General features: G+C 38.3%; 2 protein-coding genes across 8 annotated transcripts; one reads left to right on the forward strand and one right to left on the reverse strand.

The window, feature by feature from the left end:
* Positions 1-10: 10 nt before the first annotated feature.
* On the reverse strand, positions 11-9,267 carry ABCB29 (ABC2 homolog 12). 4 transcript variants are annotated; one of them, XR_016077278.1, is made up of 11 exons: positions 8,499-9,267; positions 8,183-8,269; positions 7,979-8,086; positions 7,561-7,827; positions 5,192-5,275; positions 4,170-4,386; positions 3,913-3,998; positions 1,352-1,539; positions 1,053-1,182; positions 192-483; positions 11-91 (listed from the first exon to the last, which is right to left on the reverse strand). XR_016077278.1 is itself a non-coding variant. In XM_010246900.3 (10 exons), exons 1-10 carry the CDS (start codon positions 9,132-9,134, stop codon positions 346-348), a joined length of 1,941 nt encoding a protein of 646 aa, XP_010245202.1. In that variant the 5' UTR covers positions 9,135-9,267; the 3' UTR covers positions 71-345. The 4 variants fall into 4 exon arrangements, 1 of the variants encoding a protein (XP_010245202.1); XR_016077277.1 differs by having other exon boundaries at positions 71-99; XR_016077276.1 differs by having other exon boundaries at positions 71-99; positions 169-483.
* A 7,429-nt stretch (positions 9,268-16,696) lies between these two features.
* Positions 16,697-19,377, forward strand: LIP2 (lipoyltransferase 2). 4 transcript variants are annotated; one of them, XM_010246935.3, is made up of 2 exons: positions 16,697-18,356; positions 18,511-19,377. In XM_010246935.3, exon 2 carries the CDS (start codon positions 18,514-18,516, stop codon positions 19,231-19,233), a length of 720 nt encoding a protein of 239 aa, XP_010245237.1. In that variant the 5' UTR covers positions 16,697-18,356; positions 18,511-18,513; the 3' UTR covers positions 19,234-19,377. The 4 variants fall into 4 exon arrangements, with proteins under 4 accessions (XP_010245237.1, XP_010245246.1, XP_010245251.1 ...); XM_010246944.3 differs by having other exon boundaries at positions 16,697-17,839; XM_010246949.3 differs by having other exon boundaries at positions 16,697-17,638.
* The last annotated feature ends 373 nt before the right edge of the window (positions 19,378-19,750 follow it).

Below are 19,750 nucleotides of genomic sequence, written 5' to 3' on the forward strand. Positions count from 1 at the left end.
TGAAACATATGAGTTCAATTTTTTATCATTAACAGCTGTGTAGTGATGTTGTAGATAACCAAATGGAATATGCTTGCAATAAGCCTCGTTACTATTTCCCTAAAAGAAGAAATAAATTCAGAGAACCAACAAAAAATAGTAATAATAATAATAATAAGTTGATTTTACCAGTGAGCAGCACGGAGCCTTACCCCCTCCACAAGCATAACCTGGACCAAGTAAAAATAAAATAAAAAGAGCTGGATCCTTGGTAAATTAGGAAAAAACCGATGTACTAATAATTTGTTGCCATGATTCCACTTCCACGGTTCTCACCCTTCTTCAACAATCATAAAAATAAATCCACTAGACACTTGTGACTCCATAGTGACCTCTCTTGGCCACAAGAGACGAGTGACTGATCTCTTCCAGCCTTCCATTTTCTAAAAGGAATACTCGTTTAGCCATTAAAACAGTTTCTAATCGATGGGCAATCACCAGTACCTACATAAATTAGTGGAAATGCAATTGAGTAAGACTTTGAACCTTAACAAGAAATATCAAACATTTAAACCATTAACAACTGATTATCAACAATTTAACATCACATATGAAATGGAGGGGAATAGAATTAATGCAGTGGGTCCCACCACCTAAATTAAACATCACTCACTCGGTCACTCCCATTGCTGGGACTGCATGCTACTCATATCATACTACATTCATGTACTTACACTTCTCAATGAGTTTGCTGCATTTCAAAAATGCTACTAGGAATCATAAGCTAAAGGGTGTAGATATGTCAAAACTTGGTACTTGGCATGACATTATGTATACAACCATTCAAGTTGGACTTCTTTTAATCAACATCAGATGAAGCAGTAGAAGTTCAACTTGGGGTTTGGGCTTTGCTACCCATAAAGTAACCTGGTTAATCTTTGTCAACTTATATAAATAAAAATCATAATAATATCCTCTCATTTTATCTGCTAAATGATGCATCTTTTATAATCAGAATGTTACTTCAAAGACAAATTTGAAGAAGAGAGAACAATATTGTTTACTGTCCTTACAGTATGGTTTTTCATTAAATGTTCCACAGCTTGTCTCACCAGCACCTCTGACTTGCTATCCAAAGCCGAAGTTGCTTCATCTAAAATCAGTATAGAGGAATTCTGATAGAGTGCCCTTGCAATAGCTAGCCTGCACAAAAGTTTAGTTAGAGAAACAACCTCATTGATGACATCAATAACCAACTGGTTTACTTATTTGCCTAACTAATGTCACCTCACAGACTGGTCCAGAAACTTTTGACATGAATTCGGACACACAAGTCTACAAGGTTAAAAATATTTGATTGTTGAAACTTTACCGCTGCTTCTGGCCTCCACTTAAAAGTGAGCCCCTTGGTCCTATATTGGTTTCATACCCATTAGGAAGCTCTTTAATGAATCCATCTGCATTTGCAGTTCTAGCAGCATTTTCAACCCTCTCCATGTTGATTTTGCTCATAAAATCCCTATAGCCGATGTTTTCAGCAACTGTTCCTGAAAAAAGTGTCTGACATATAGATATTTAATGAGCTAAACCTTTTAAAACTATAAAACTTGTGGATAGATCTAAAAACACCTGACATTGATCTGATAGATGGTGTAAAGGTTACAGAAATACTTCTGCTCATACTAATTTTCTGTCACACTTTAGTTTAGGTGCAACATGTATCTCCACTATAAAGGCATATGGACTGGATCTTGGTGCCCACCTGAGGCTACAGAAATACTTTTGAAGGAACCATGATTGTGCCCACCTGAGGCTAAGGACAACCTCAATAGGATAATCGTGTGATGAAACCTTTAGCACCATAGATTAATTGTATGTATTAGTGCTGAACAGCTAGAATTTCTGCCTTTTGGGGGATCCATTGGATTGGAATCTTTTGCTGTAGTTCACAGGAGTTGCATGCCTCACTGTGCAGCATATGCCCTAACAATCCCCAAGGTAGGAGGTTTCATTCCAACAATTAAGTTTAACCCAAGTAGGACAGCCAAGGATTGTAATCACAACCCCTTGTTGTAATTGTTTTTTAATTAATGAATGAATTCATCTTTGTTGATGATCAAGCCAAAAAAAAGGGTAGGATAGCCAAAGTGAATTGTTTCACCTCTTTTCATGAAATAACAAGGATAAGAATCAAATGGGTAGGTGCAAAGGAAAAGAAGAAACCATGGACAGAAAAATCAATTTAGTGTTGTAGTGGCAATTGTGTAATTTGTAGGTTCTCTATGAATATGCTTAACCATTCTATGTGACCAAATGTAAGCCATAAAGTACTCCAACCAAATTTAGGGAACATCTGTCCCTTGCAGGCCCTGGCTTGCAAATAAGCCAGATGGTTGCTTTTTCATTTCAGAAATAGGTTGTAAGGTCTGGTTGTCCCATTGATTTAAATCTATAAAGAAGCCCTCATATTGTAACTGACTTTAAAGCTTTAAACATGATCTGTAAACTATGAATTTGAAGTGTTTCTTTGGCAACCAGGTTGGTACAGCCTCCCCTCTTCTTGTCCCTTATTCTCTTCTTTTTTTAGCATTCTTCCACTTTTATTTTTTATTGCCACGACGGATATGTGCATCTTATTTCTTATTATTTTCTCTTCATAAAGTTTTCAGAAATTTCCGATCTTAATCTACCAATCTGTATCTCATTAAAGACCTGAAAATAATAATCCATAACCTGTTCAAAGTTGATTTCATCTTTTTAGGATCTAAAGTCTGCAAACTCAATTACCCATATGCCAGCTCCTTTAATCTCTTCTATTGATCCCAACCATCTGATCAAATTAAATTATCAAGAATAATTCTTTGCAAAAAGAAAACTCCATCAATTTTTTTGAAAAATCTCATACACGATTTTTGGTCAGATGATACCCTGTAAGATGCAAATCAGTTGGCTTTATGGATAATCTCAGAGTCCTCCATCTGCCCCATTTTCTATGGACTATGATGTAGAACCAATAACACTATGGTTATGGTATTATCTCATTATTTTTGTCCAATAGAAAAGATATACGTTATGTGTAGACTAATAGAAGGTCTAACCACTGTAAATGCTTCTAGCAGTGCCAGAAATATAGTCTACAGGTAAAAAAAAAAATTAAAATACTACACCAAACAACAAAAGGCATCATGTAGCAGGATTATTGTGTATGAAGGTCAGCAGGCAGTTATTGATAAAAAAAAATGCAGGTCAACCGGTTCACGTGAGTGTATTGGTCCATGTTTGCCTTGCTCTCCTCTGAAACATTAACTTTCCCAACCATGCTTCTCATTGATTTTCTTGATGGCCACTACCAATATCTCATATAATTTCAGTCAACTCTTCTATTCTGTCAACCCTAGGCTAATACTTGGTTGTTCAGGCTGCACCTTTTCAATTCTGCCTCTCCATTTGTTTCCACTTTTTCTCCACAAAGCATGGTTGTTTCTTATAGTCTTAGAAATTTATCCTCCAATCTAATCAACACATTTGCACTACAGAACTGGCTTTAGCTTTTAAACTTCAATCCACCAACAATGTTTGCACCTTTGAGGATGGAATGTTTCAAAAATGAATACTCATAAAAAAAAATATTTCAACAATGAAGTAATACTGTTTTGAGGAATAGTTGAGAAATATTATCGAACTTGTAATAAATATTTAGGAAAGAACTAAACACTCAGAACCTCGAATACTATGAAAAAAAATGCCATGATAAAATGCATACAAGTCAAGGAAATAGGACCAAACAACTAAACCAACATGTGTAAATAATGCAAACAAAACATAGGAAGTCATGCATATTCACATAAAGTTACAGATCAGGTTGAACTTATCATCCATATTAATTAGAAACAAATGAGTGTAGCAGAACAGCATGAAACAACTAATACTCACTATATCTTGAGAAACCAGACCAACATGTCGCTTCAGACTTTCCAATCGTATGTTCTGAATATCATGATTATCAACAAGTATACAACCTGCAAACTTAAAAGGAAAAGGTATCAGAAGAAAGGACCACATCAGTCAAAGTATCATCACTGTTAATGTCAAGTTTCCAGCAAGCACATAGAGGTCTGACACTACATATTTGATTAAGAAAAGTTGCTCGTGATTTTATTTAACAATATTTTATCTGTAAGATTGCTCACCAGATAACGGCTCATAAAGGCGAAGAAGCAGTTTTGTGAGGGTTGTCTTTCCTCCCCCAGAAGGCCCAACAAGTGCAATTGTCTCACCAGGCTTGATGTGGAGATCCAACTCATTTAAAACAAGAGGCATGTTGTCCCCATATCTGAATGAGATACCACAAAATTTCACATCGCCTGTAACAGAGTCCAAATCAATTGCATCTGGTTTCTCCATCACCTACATTGAGGAATAACAAGCTAAGCCATACAAACATGATTATGATGCTAAAGAAAGACATTTGTCTGAAATGCATATAAAATGACTGGTGTAGCAACTCTGTATAATACCAAAAACATGGACACGTCTGTAGTTCTAACATATCAGGAAATGCACAAAAGAAATGGAATTTTCTTGGAATAAGCATATCAAGCATTACATGGATCATGGATGGCATAGAATTAAAAAGTTAAAACTAAAGTAAGTTTATCTCAAAAAAGGTGTCAGTATGTACCTAATAACTTTGTTTGACATAGCAAAAAATCAAAAGAAAAGGAAAAATGTTTTTGTCACATTGGAAGAAATTAAGTGTTTCTCTAGAAACTTCAAGTTAATACAAACATAACTGCCAGATAGTAAGAATGGCATGTTATCAAGCAGTTTTCATTTTCAAATATCATATAAACTAAAAACAACTAGAGCAATAAAATATGCCATCGAGAAGATATCAAGATTGGACCCAAATAGCAATCTGCCAACACAAAAAAAATTACCAGGGCACTTGTACAGAGCAATTTTGAAATGCCTAGGAACCAAACCCTTATTACTACTTCTGAAATTAATAACTGCTAGTGTGAAAACAGGATTTCTAGTATCATAATATTTATTCATGAAACAATAAGCAAGAATCTAGGAAAAGCACCAAAATAAGTAAAAAGTTCTACTGCAGCAAAACACATGAACAAGGACCCAAATACACTAGGATAGAAATTTCAGTTGGATCAAAGATACAATAGATAAGCAGATTGTTAACGACAATTAATACCTGTAAGTTGAAGCTGGTCAAATCAAACAACCGTTCTATAGCTGGCTCTCCTTGTTTCAACTCATTGTATGCCTTTCCCACATCCTGCATGATCCTTCATATTCAGATTGAAGAACTATAGTGATTCCTGAACCATAATAAGAAAACAATTAATAAATATGCAGCAGGTATGAAATTGTTAGCAATAGAAGTTTAGAGGTTACAAACAAGTTGTAAACTATCAACATGTCCACTGGATCAGATCAAAATGAAACCATATAAGAAACCTGAGTTGCATTCAGAAGGTTCAGTACAGAAGTGGTCAGATTCTCAGGTTACAGTTTTCATATAGTACCAAGCATCAAATAACACTCTACCTACATTTGGAATGTCAGACGATGACTGCTAAGGACTTATCTTTGTTTTTTTTTGGAGAAAAGGTAAAGTATAATTGTATTGATCAACCGGTCCTTTGTACAACGAGAAACTGTACAAAAACTGCAACAAAAGGACCTCAAAAAAAAGAGAAACCAGAAGAAAATGCTCTAAACACCAGTCCTGATAAGGACTTCTCTTGAATTTCCCAATAAACATCCTAGGCTCTGTTTGGTTTGTGGGATGGGGATGAGAAAAAGGGAATATTCCAAAAATATTCCTTTTTCTCTTATTTGTTTTGAGGGAAATAGGGGGATGGATGAGAAAAACGTGGGATGTGGGATCCCAAAATTGTGTAATCGGGATCGCACAAAACAGTGCAACCCCGGTGGGAAAACTCGAGAAAATATTTTGGGCCTTTTCAAATAGAGAGCCTCGAGAGACTCTTCTTCTTCAACCTCTATCTATCCCAACGGCCAGATCTCCAGTGATTTTTCTGGCCATTTCGTTCAAAGTTAAGACCAGATCCATGGATCAGGAGAGTTCCAAAATAACTGGAGTTGTGAAATGGTTCAGCGAGATGAGGGCTTTGGAGCTTTGCTGAGGGAGAAAAGGTTGAATCCATGATTGATACCACCGAAGATGGAGGTATTTCAGGTGACCAGCCCTGACGAATCTGTGATTACCCCGAATGATGGTGACCAACCCCAGTGGATCTTATTTCAGGGAAGCAGGAGGGATGGTTACGGTGGTGGCAATGGTGGACGCAGTGGTGGATACGACTTTGGAAGTGGTTTTGGTGGTGCAAGCAGTCGTGGTTATGGTGGCAAGAGTACGGTTTTAATGGGGGTGGTGGCAGAGGTGGCGGCAATGGCGGAAGAAGGTATGGTGAAGGCAGAGAAATGATGATGATAACCATGATGAGGTCCGGTCTTCAAGCAGCATTTCGCAGTGGTGGATGCAACAAGCAGAGCTTCGCTTCCTCTCATCATCACAGCAACGCCTATGAGACGGAAAAAATGGGAATGCAGGGGTGGACTCTGTTTTGTGTTGGGCACTTTTCCTATTATTTTCCCATATAAAACCAAACAATGGAAAGTTAAGTTTTTACACCTTCCCATCCCATCCCATCTTTTCCCATCCCACCCAAATCTTCCCACAAACCAAACAGAGCCTAATGGAAAAGGAACCGAACTTTATAGATGGAACCCAAATAGAAAAAGACCAACTAAGAAATCCTGCTTAAGGCAACAACATTAGCTATCCACAAGAAAATGCTCCAAAGACAAATCAGTAAGTTCCTAAAGAAAAACCAGAAGTTCCTATACCCAAGAGTAATTGATAGGATATGCAATTGCTTTAAAGGGAATATGCTATTAATTGAACCCTCGTGAAAACTTCATTCTATTCATGCAATTTTATTTTCTGGTTTTTTATGAATTTATTTCTTGCTGATTGGTTTGGCCATGTGCATAGAAGACCATCAACAGCACCATAACAAAAAGTGATTTGTTACAAGTTGAAGGGGCTAGAAGGGAAAGGGGTAGACCAAAAGGGACATGGTAGAAGTAGTAAGAATTGATTTAAGCACCAAAAATTTAACAATGGATATGGCATTAAACAGAGCAGACCGGCAAAACAGGATTTATGTAGCTGACCCCATATAGTTAAGATAAGGCTTGGACGATGATGATGATCAGCATCATCATTATTTTCTGCTAATTAACATACATTGTTTGAGCCAGTGATGAAATATATGAAATAGCTCACCGAATCCCCAAATAAAAAAAAATATAAAATTCTATATCTTGCATTGATGAATAATTTATAGTATAGCAAATGCCAATATAAAGTGCAAAATGAACACCAATTAATGCATTACCACAATATCCAACCTAATACTGATCTTGAACAAAATAAGCCATGCATATGAATGAAAAACCATGAGCTTTGCATGCTATTTTAATGCCTTCTCAATGAATGTTATGGCTAATAGATAGAGATTGTAATATTACCTGAATAGGCTCAATCAAGAGGAACAATGATGTTACAAATGAAACTGCGGCAGAACCATCAAAAGAACCTCTTGCAACCACCAAATAACCAACACAAAATATGAACAACGTTCCAATATAAATAAGTTGTACAATCTGAGGAATAAATGCCTTCATTTTCTTCTTTTTCAATTGTTCGGACAGGTCAAAATGGGCAAGCCTTTGAAACCGTGCAGCCTCACACAGCTCTGCATTGTTGGCCTTCACAAAAAGAACCGATGGGAGAACCTGAAACAGACAGAAAATATGCATAGAAAGGTCTTATGTACCACAAATATCACATTTCTACAGTAGCTGCTGTGCATGTGCGAGAAAGGAAGAGAGGAGAAAAGAAAAGATGGTCACATTTCTCAATTCTCATATGTTACGTAAAACGTACCTCATTCAGGTAGGCCGAGAGCATAGCTACACTCAACTTCGCCCTTTTAGATATCTTACGAAGATTTTCCCCGAGATGGGCAATGACAAGGGACATAAATGGAATGACCTACAGACTCATTAAGTACATTTTTCTGAGTCAACCAAGCAGACGTTTTTTGTTAAAAATATTAGGGATTTTTACGGTCCAGATTCCCCAACTCACCAAGGCTGAAACTAATGAAAGAACAGGGCTGAAAACTAGCATATGGGTTGCCATTGCTGATAGTTGCAGAGTGCTGGGTATGACAGTCTACATTCAAAGTAAGAAATAAATTCAATACATATAAAAGAGCAGAGAAGATGATACACATTACAGAGAGAGACGCACCACATAGTAATGCAATAGAAAAAGAGAAATTAAAAAACGCAGTCTAAGCTTTACAATCATACCCAAATTATACAAAATATAGAAAACATTGTTATTTGAGGCAGAATCTCCAACAAGCATACAGTATAAACAAAAATAAATACATACTTACACTTAAAAGAGCATACACAGTATCGGCAACATCTGACGCCTCCGCAGTGATCCTATGCGATACGTCACCAGCCGAAACACCGCCACTACCTTCAAAAAACCCTAAATCCCTCTGCAAAACCTTCTCAAATACATAAACTCGTATCTTATATGCAGAATTTAATGCCGCATCCCACAGGAAAGCTTGCTGCCAGTAATTCGCAACCAACCGGACCAAAACCAAAACACCCAAAACCAAGCCTTCCTTTGCGAACCGATTCGCGTCGATACTACTCAAAACAGAAGAGAATTTCCCGACCTTCGGAACCACCTTAGAGAGACAGAGAACAGAAATGACACTGCAGGCCCAGCCCTTGAGAATTGATCTCCATTCCGCTTGTACGTAGGGTTTGATTAGATTCAAAGATGGCAGAAAAATTTGAAAATTAAGATCAGATGGAGATATCTGGTGTCGATTGAGGAAGGAGTTCGAAGGAGGTAGCGGACGAAACGAAGACGATCTGATGAGGTTGTAGGTCTGGAGCGGAGTTCTCAGGAAAACTTTCGTTTGAAGATTGAAATTAGTCGGTTTTGCCTTGATTTTGGGGGAGACAAAAGATACCAGTGAAGTTGGAGCTGTAGCTCGAAGAACCTCCATCTTCCGTTAACCAAAGCTGTTCCTGTTAGTGAACCCCCGCCATTTTTTCAGCTTAGAAGCTCAACCGAACGAGGAGCGAGAGTTCGTTGTGTTTAGAAGTGGGTCCTACCAAATTAGATGTGCTTAGCTCGAAGCCGAATCTGAGCGGCCACCTGGTGCAGCGTTTCTGATTGGCGTGATTTTAAAGGAAGCGGCCCCACTCTCACGGGGCTGATTTGATCTTAACTCCTCTCACGGAGCTGAGCTCATGATTATCTTGCTGACACGTGTTTTTTAATAATTCTCATTATTATTTTGCTCGGTCTCACTCACGATCACGGTAGGGAAGGTACACGCGAACTAAGAGAGGAGATGAAAAAGAGTTCGGCTTCTTGGTGCTCGCACCGTTCGAGCAGCCCTTTGCAACTTTACATTGGGAATATCTTGAATTCGGTTTCAGTGTAGACACGCTGTATTCAAGCTGCGTGCGCATTGGGAGGACGCGCCACGTGTCCTTCAATTCGTATGAGGGGTTGAAGCGTGCGAAAAGCCTTCAGCCTTATTAGTTACTGCTACCATTAGTGTGGATTAAGCTCCTCTCCTTTCCTGTGATGAACCTCACGCTCTTTCTCCTCATCTGCTCGGCGGCGACTGCACAACCATCATTGCTTGGACTGAAGCCGAACTCAAACCGGAGTTTTGTTCTTCTTCTCTCCTGTCGCAGACGAACCTCACGCTCTCTCTCTCCCCATCTGACCGGCGGCGATTGCACAACCATCACCGGCGACGGGATCAACCTCAAGTATTATCATATTTCTCGTTTTCTGCTGAGCTATGCCTTTTTGTTGTTTTGCACTTGATGAATGTTGATATGTGAAAATAATTCTTAAGGAACACCTTGGCAAATTCTTCCCCACCCAAAAAGAAAAGACCCATAATTTTACTAATTCGAACATCTTCTCCTACCACTTCTTCCATATCAATTTTCTTCTCTACTGGCCTCGTTTGATCAAGGATCTCATCATTATACAGTCTCTTAAAGTTATAACAAGGCCCTGCTCCTGAGACCCCATATTTCAATTGAGAGAAACCTTAGTCACATGTACCAGATGCCCTAAATTTCTTCATTTTGATATTTTTGGGTTCAAAGGTAACTCTATCCTCTCTCACCATTCCACCCTTGCTTCAGACCTCCTCCTACCCAATCTCCCTTCTACAATTTCAACAAAACTTCCTGAGTAAAAAAAAAAAAAATCCTCGCCCTCAACGAGATTCTTATTTTTTTTCTGGAATCCTTCTCATCATTTAGCATCCTTCTCCTCTGAAAATATGTTTTCACTTTCTATTGTTGACAATTCAATTTCTTAAATAGCACTATCTTCCCCTGCCTCAAGATTAGCAGCACTTAACTGCACCATTGTGTTAAACTCTGCTTCTTCCTCAATAGAACCATTGTGCTGATGTCCAATAACTTTAGTGATTTCAATCTCATTAATACTTTCATAGTTAACAACTGCATAACATAGAACAAAGGCAAAATTTTGCAAGAAAACCAGTATTGAATCTCATGATGAAGCATGACCAGTCCAAAAAAGAAAAACTGATAGTGAAGTATGCCACTTCTTTGCTGAAGGCAAAAGTTTTTGTTCCATTAATAGATCATGTTCACTGATAAAAAAAGGTGGCACTGCCCCCTGCATGAATTATTGATTTCTGTAAAATGTATTTACAGATGTTGCAGTCTACTAACGTTTACCAATTCCTTCTTTACTCCCAAATGAACCAGCTAAATCTAGTAGCCTTCTTGATTGCACATTATTATTTTTTGTTTTGATAATTGAGATTCCTGATTGTGTAATATCTTTTAATTGAACTTTCCAACCAAATGATATCTTAGCACAACCATCACCGCCGGTGATTTTTTTTGTCTTTGTTTTAGAAGAGATGCAAAAAATACAATACCTGAGGTTGATTCCATTGATGATTGTTTGTCGCCGATGGTGATGGTTGTATAACCGCCACCGGGCAGATGACGAGAGAGAGCGTGAGGAGGTTCGTTTGCGACAAGAGAGGAGAAGAGGAGTAAAACTCGCATTTTGATTAACCTAGACTAACGATAGTGATAACTAACGGGGTTGAAGGCTTTTCACACGCTTCAGCCCCTCACACAATTCGGAGGACACGTGGCGTGTCCTTCAAATGTGTGCACGTTGCTTAAACGTAGCATGCCTGGATTAAAGACGAACTCGAATATCTCCCATAAAACGAAATAATTTACATAAATACAGAGATATTCCCAACATAAGGCCGTAAAGGTTGTTGGAACGGCTTTGTCCTGATCAAAGCCGGATTATCATATTCATTGATTTACATCGATTTAAACTTTCCATTGATTTTCTAGGGAAAACTGTTATGAATGGAGTTTTGCACCGATTTAAGAGATATATTAATGCCTCTACCAAATACCCGTAAAATCGGACCATATTACAGTATCACCGGAGTTTACTTATTTGGTATTATAATTGATGGTTGTTTGATAACCAATCCAAATCTCTTACCCACTTTTACGCACAAGACTGGGAAAATCTCCCCATGAATGCTAACATGGGGATATACACCATTGTATATCCACTCTCACCTTTTCTATCAAAATGGAAGAAAAGGTTTCATGACATTTTCATCTAAAGAGAGGGATAAGACATGGAGATCTGTCACCATATTTATTTATCATAGGGATGGAAGTCCTCGTACAATTAATTAACAAGGAAGTTTTTCTTGGGAATATGGAAGGCATAACTCAATAGGGACTCTCAATAAATCACACACCTTTTTGCATCTTTTGTAAAGTTGAATTCAATGAAGTCAAACACTTGAAATCCTTGCTACTTAAATCTGAAGATGCTTCAAGTCAAAAGATCAACTACAGCAAATCAAGCATTCTATTCAGTAAAATATTCACATACAACATAGGAAGTTCATCTCAAAACACGTAGGAGTCAACCAAGCTTTGAAACTGGCAGTTATTTGGCTAAAAGCCTTATTCAACAACACGGACATCTCACCAAGAGAATTAAATAAAAAACAAAGTATCAGGGAGCAAAATTATTATCCCAAGCTGGTTGCACTACCCTCATTCAAACAGTCACTCAATCTATACCTACATATTGGTGGAGAAGCCATGAGAAGAAGCAACAAAAACACCTAATCTCTTTGTCAAACCTTTGTCAACCAAAAACAAAGGGGGATTAGGCTCCAAGCAAAGTCAACATATGAACAAGACCATATTTGGGAAGCAAGTATGGAGAATTCTCACTAACCCCAATACACTCCTAGCCAAGAACATCAAAGACCGCAACCCATTTCTTATTTGAAACAAAGGCCCATGATTCTCTTTGGTGGAAACAAACATTTAAAATCATGAAAGAACTCAAAGCATAAGTGATCTGGCTGATCAAAGATGGATCAAGTATTGATACATTACATGATCCGTGGATGGCAACACTACCTGGAGGGATCCCCCAATTGTCAAATAATAGTATGAAAAATCAAACACACTCAAGAGTTTCTGATTTTCCGCTTTCATACAGACCATGGAATTTACAAGCTCCCCAACAACACTTTACAACATAGTTGATTAACCACATAATTGAAAAAAGGGTAAATATACAACTAGAAGTAGATACCCTTGTTTGGAAAAGGAACAAGTTAGGTAGATATATAGTCAAATTGACTTGCGTATCCTTCTCACAAGCATTTTCCTCATCTTCAAATCAATTATTTAATTGAAAGCTATTATGGAAGCCAAATTTTCCATACAAATTCCAAGTTTTTATATGAAAAGCAATATGTAGAGGTATCAAAACAAAAGAAAATGCAAGGCATGGCTTCAAGATCAAGACATACTAGACTCAAGTCAATAGACGTTGAATATTTCCCTCGTACAGAAAACAAGCTAGCTCACCTCTTCGTGTATAAAGCTTGTATATGTGAAAAAATACAAATATACTATATATGCTATACTCTATTGATGTACATACTCCAAACTCTTAATACAACAAGTAACTTTACTAGTAAAAAAAGGAATGGTAACATGTAACTATATGAGATGTTCTCAATGTGTGGTTGTAGTGATGTATGGCCAAATGTGGGTAGGGTTTTTATTGGCATGAGGTATAACAACTAAAGTTGCTGAAGTGATGACTTGTTATAGTGGATAAAAAATTAATAGAAATATTAAAAGGTATTATAAGTTACCCAACTTTAGCTTTAACTAGTTCAAGTAAAAAATTGACTTAACTATGATTCCAATCTAAAAAATCAAATGTCAATACCCATTTTTTTATCGGTTCGTTGCTTGTACCCCCAATTCACCTGAACACCCGATCAAACCTTTTCAATCCTCTCAAAATACCCAAAAACCTAAAAAACCTGAATTTCAGCCCAGAAACCCCTAGATCCATGGTTAAAGCCAATGTTTTTAAACCGTCGTTGACCTGTTTAGTTGGACCGTTTGATCAATCAATGAACAAAAAAAAAACGGGTCCGTTTCACATTAAATCTAGTATTTGAAAAGAAAAATGTTGAATTTGGTCAAAACCATTAACTCGAACGATCAAACCGGTGAACTATTTGAACCATTGGTAGGTCATAGTTCAAACCATATATATAAGAGTTAACCCTAAATCTCCCCGACTCCTTTTCTTATTCCCTCTTATTCTTTTGCATTTTTCTTTTCTTCTCAAATCCGCTTTTGCCTGTGCCATTCATTGTCGCTGCAGACCTTTTGCCACCATCAATGCTTTACAAGTTACAACCATCGTAGATCTGTGTTGTGCCACCACTATTCCTCTACAACAACCGAAGGGAAGTTGCTGAGTGTGTATTTTTCAGAAGAAATCTCCATAAAGTCTAAACAGATGGATATGCACTCTCTGGGTAGACCTCTCTAAGCAGAGAGCTCTCCATATCTTTCTCTTTCTCTCTCTCTCTCTCTCTCTCATTAGATGGATCTCCTCTGCTCATGTGCACCTTCCTCTACTTCTATTGTAGTTGTAGGAGAGTCATTGCCAGCCTACCAACTATGGTTGCTTGAACTTCTTCTTCCCTCCCTCACTCTCTCAATCTTTGATACCTAGAAATCCCCAATCTTAATCTTTCTCCCCTTAATTTTTTTCCCTCTTATTTTACCATCTACTCAGTAAACCTCCCATCCCTCTCTTTCCCTTTTATTTCCCCCTCTAACTCAATAAACCTAGATCCAACATAGTATATTCAAGATCATAATCTAAAGGCCATAACACAACTACGGGTTAAACCATTGACCAAGATGGTTGAACTGTTTTTAACCCATGACAGAGAGGGGAAAATAGTTCCATTTTTGGGTCATTTTTCAAAGTTAACCCTACTCGACCCCAATTTGATGGTCCCAATTAACCCCCCATTTATGCCTTAACCATTAGATTAGATCCCAAACATCATTGTTAGCACTTGATTTTTGCTCGGTCTGTTGCCTGAGCCTCCAATTCACCCCAAACACCCGATCAAACCCTTCGAACTCTCCAAAACACCAAAAAACCCAAATTTCACCCCCCAAAGCCCTCAGATCCATCGTTAAACCTACCTGGTACCTATCCAATAACCCTGATTGACCCGCACTCACACCTCAAACATTAGATCAGACACAACCATCAGACCCAAGATCTCTCAAGACACCTGCCTGTAAATTTTCAACTCAAATTTCCCCTATTTACCCCCTCATCAAACGAAGATTCCATTTTAACCTTTCTCATCAACCTAAACACCTAAAGCCCAGATTACCTTGATCTTGACACACCTGAACCGATCAGACCACACCTTTAGACTCCGGACACCAAAACACCTTCCCATAAAGTTTCAACCCTAGATTCCCTCATTTGTCCCTCTACCAAACCAAGATTCCATTTTGAAACATCCCATTGACCCAAACTCCTATGATATTGACCCTCTAAGACTGATCAGACCTCATCATTAGATCCCAGACCCCTCCAAATGCCTACTTGTGAAATTTCAGCCCCAAACACCTTCATTTACCCTTACTCACACAAAGATTCTATTTTGAGGCTCCAGATTGATCAGATTCCAAATCTGCCCGATCTAGGCTCAATTGGCCAATCTGACCCCACCAATCGACTCAGAATGTCCATAAACCCCACCCTGTGAAATTGCATTCAAAACTACCCCCGTTTGTCGCTTCATCTAAAAAGATTATATTTTGACCAATCTTACTAGCCTCACACACAGAACCCTTATCTACGGTCAGACCCTTCTCAACCCTCCATTCTTGACTCAAAACCTTAACCATCCATATGAAACCTTGATTTGATCTTCATCAACCTAGTTCATCCCTCCTAGACTCGACTTAACCCAACCTGTTGAGAATTACCAAAACACCCCCCATTTTCATTAAAATTATGAAATAACAGCCCACTCTCATATAAAAACAATATGATGCCTCATTTAACCCGGGGTGGAAGAGAAGAGGAAGATAGACACTATTCATCTCCTTCGTTGGAACGAAACCAACAGCAGCTAATCGGAGAAGTTTACGAAGGAACAGACTGTTCTCATCTCTCCCCTATTCGAACGAAACCAGCAAGGGCAGCGGCGAACCCTGATCAACCTCCTTCCAGTCTCTCATCTTCTCTCCGATCTCTCCACTCTCTTCTTTGATTGTAGAGTGGCCATAGGCCCTCATTTAATCCTCAACGTGTTGGAATATCCAATGGCCATGTGATAAGCCACATGTTGATGGAAGATGATTATTTTATGGTTATTTCTATGCAATACTTTCACACACACATCAATCACTTGTTTTTCAAGTTATTATCTATTTATTTATTTTCTATAAAAAGAAATTTATTTGATTGTTTACTTGAAAATGTTTTATGCATAAAGATACCAATATTGTTGGATTATTATGGGTTCTAGTTTCAACACTTACTGGGTCAATGGATATCCATTTGACCCAGTGTAGACTGGATGACCAAGTGGTTAGATCCTTGGTCAACATGAGACACTTGTCTCAAATCTGATGGAGCATGAATTTTACTGTTGAGGAGCACTTATCTCAATTGATTATTTTGATTATTGTTTGTTTCTAATACCAGATAAGAGAACTTCATGTTGGAGAAGCAGACTATAAAAGGGACCACTCCCACGTGCTTCATATACACAAGATAAGCTCTTTACTGAGAACACGGAAAAGATCCTCAAAGCTTGAATCCCATATTATGTGGCAGATACACTTTTCTCTTTGTATGCAGGTTTGAATGCCCAAGCATCAACCGTCCATCTTTGCATCTTGAAGGTCTTACACCGGTATCAGAGCACAGCATCGATTGGCATAGTGTTTAAAGTATAGTCACGCCACACCGGATCTTACCTCATCATTTAAGCTTCAAAGAGGGAGAGGAGAGAGAAAATTTTTTAGGGAGAATGACTAATCAGCTCAGATCAAAATTTTATAGTCCCGGGAATGCATCCTGACCGTGAATTAATATCAAATTAACGGGCAGAATGTGGTTTATAGGGGAGAGGGCCAGTAGTAGCGGAGGCTGGAATTCAGAATTCTGCGTCGTGTGTATCTGTACTTCTCCGATTTTTTTTGAGGGTTTCCTCTGATTTCCGCTGCGAAACCTGTTCGACTGCCTATCTCTTTCATATATCAAAGGTTCTTCTTCTTCGTGAATAGTTAGAAAACTCGACTTGCGCCAGGCGATTCCTTCAAAAAGCTATTCGAAGGTTTCATTATTCTCCACCGAAGCAGTTGTTAGAATCTTTTTCTCCCATCTCCGAACAAACGGTGGCTCCGGCAACTCCGAGCGAACAGAACCCAGTTCGAGGGTTTTTCTCCCACCTCCAGTCCAACCGTTGGTTTCTAACGACGGCGGCTTCACTCCTACGTTACCGCAACCTCGAAAGCATCACTGGGCGACTGTGAATCCCCTGTTAAACTGAGTTTGAAGCTCCTTCTCCGGCCGGTTCGAGCGTTATAAACATCTTCGATCGCTTGAGAAAATCACTGCTAATAGTTTGATCGACACCAAAGAAACCAAGTTGCAGATTCTTTATTTTTGCGCATCAGCCGTAGAGAGATTTGACTCTTCGGTGCCATTAGAGATTCGACAAAAAAATACATTATTTTTTGGCCTTCTTCATCAATTGGGTTGCTGGTTCGAGAGTTACACGTCAAAATTTGTTTTTCCTGGACCGAGTGAACCCTAAATAAATTTAGGGCTTTTGACACCTCCACAAAATAGGATTAACCACATAAGGCCGATTCGATCAGAAAACCGAACCCAAGCATCTCAAATCGGCACTTAGAAGTATCATTGCCGAAAGCGCAAACTGCTGCTGAATCAAAAGGAGCAGTGGGAGCATCGGAAATTCAGAACTTGCTGATAATGCTGAAAGGCCAAACCGAATAACACCAGTGACCGGGAGTTCATCAGAAAATTTATTATCTGAACATCAGTCTCGTAAATACAGCTAAGTGCTCTATTCATTATTTATTTCACTTAGCAATATTCTTGATATTCTGAATCATGTCTGCTACGGTTGACTATTTCTTGTTTTATTCAGTCCATCAATGCTTGAACAAGGATCACAAAATTCTTTAAAGACTTCATAAAATGAGGTTTTGCCCTGCTTTGTTTTGCTGTACAGTCCAGTAGCGGCATCTGTGTAAGGTTCGAGTTTGTTTTACTGTGCCAAGTTCAGAGAGCACAGTATGGATTTTCTGAAAGAACAGTTAAAGTGCATGTTTTGAAAATTGAAAGAACAGTCAAGCACATTTTTATCCTTTCATTTCCCCCCCATCAATCTTAACTGTTAAATATTTTAACAAGGTATTTAAGTAGTTTTAGAAACCACAGGAGGATATGTTTAAGTAGTTTAATGAAACCACAGGGTATATCAAAGTAATATGTCCTTATTTTTATTAGCCATTTCCTTGTATGTTTATTTATTTTATAATTAGTATGAAATAAAATTTTGCATGGTTGGGGTTTCTTTGCTGAGGTTTAAGTTATTCATCACATGTGAACGTAGTGACTAGGAGTTAACTCTTGCAGATATAAAAGAAATAAATGATGATGACTAGAGGAGGTGGAGATATGGAGGTTCTCATAGATAGGGATTTAGAACCAGAACTAGCTGAAATTATGGAAGCCATGACAATTGGCTGCAAATTTCAAGGAAATATAGGTTTTTTGTGGTAGCCCTTCTTAAAATGCTTGTATTGGATCTTTTTTTTGATAGGCGGATAAAAAGTAAAAAAAAGGTGTCAGTTAAATGATCCTAAAAAATATGAAGCTAACTGTATTATAATTTGGGTTATTGAATGTATTATGATATGCAGGGAATGAGAGTTAGGCGGAGCCTTGAGGTCTGGAAGATGGGCATAGTGAACTACTTGGATGCACTGAAGCTTCAGGAAAAGCTAATCTCTGATAGGAAAGTTGGTAAAATTCCAAACACACTTTTGTCCCTACAACATCCCCCTACTTACACACTTGGGAAACGACGAACCTATCACAATTTACTAGTCCCTGAATCTGACCTTCAAAGAATGGGAGCTGAGCTGCATTATACACAAAGAGGTGGAGACATAACTTTTCATGGGCCACATCAAGCCATATTATATCCCATTATCTCTCTTCGAGAAATTGGACTGGGTGCTAGGAAATATGTAGAAAACCTTGAATTGACAATGATTGAATTGGCTTCTCTATATGGCGTGCAAGCACATCCCGGAGGAACAGGTGAAACAGGTGTTTGGGTCGGAGACCGGAAGATTGGTGCAATTGGGGTTCGAATCTCATCAGGGATCACATCCCATGGGTTAGCTTTTAATATCGATCCTGATCTGGACTATTTTAAGCACATTGTACCTTGTGGTATTGCTGAAAAAGGAGTTACATCTCTGAAGAGAGAGACGACCATGGAACTTCCTGCTGAAGAGGTGATTCATGAGCAACTGATTTCTTGTTTTGCAAGGATATTTGCCTTTACCAATCTTGTATGCAAGGAAAATGTATCAGTATTAACAACAACTCATGACAGCAGCCAACAGTTCTCATGATTGTGTGGTAGTGGTAACAGGTGACAGTATATTTGACACTGCTTCATTTTTCTTTTTTTTTTCCCTCTTTTTGTGATTCAATCAAATGTTATTTGATTGTTGATCAAACAAAAATAAGAAATGGTTCAAGGGCTTATAATTTAACAGTGGATAAGGCACTGAGCAGAATGGAATGGCAAAACAGGATTCATTTATTTTTAGGTAGAAGCATGGTTTTTAAAGCTGAACTGGTCAGGGGTCCGATTACCGGTTCGAAAGGTCCGACTGTTTGACTGTTCGGCCTGTTCTGACAAAAATTTAAAAAATTAAAAAACGGTCAAAACCGTTCGAATAATTCAAACGGTTAATCGGCTGATTCAGCGGTTTGCTGACTAAAATCAACGGTTTTGGGGGAAAACAGAACCGGTCCCAGTTTTTCCAGTCCAACCGTTCTGTCTGGTCTGGTTTTGAAAACCATGCGTAGAAGTAGAACCATATGGTTGCAACAAGGCTTACATGACATCATCAAACAAAATAA

This window comes from Nelumbo nucifera, chromosome 6 (assembly GCF_055504915.1).
Source record: "Nelumbo nucifera cultivar China Antique chromosome 6, China Antique-T2T, whole genome shotgun sequence".
NCBI classification, from domain to species: domain Eukaryota; kingdom Viridiplantae; phylum Streptophyta; class Magnoliopsida; order Proteales; family Nelumbonaceae; genus Nelumbo; species Nelumbo nucifera.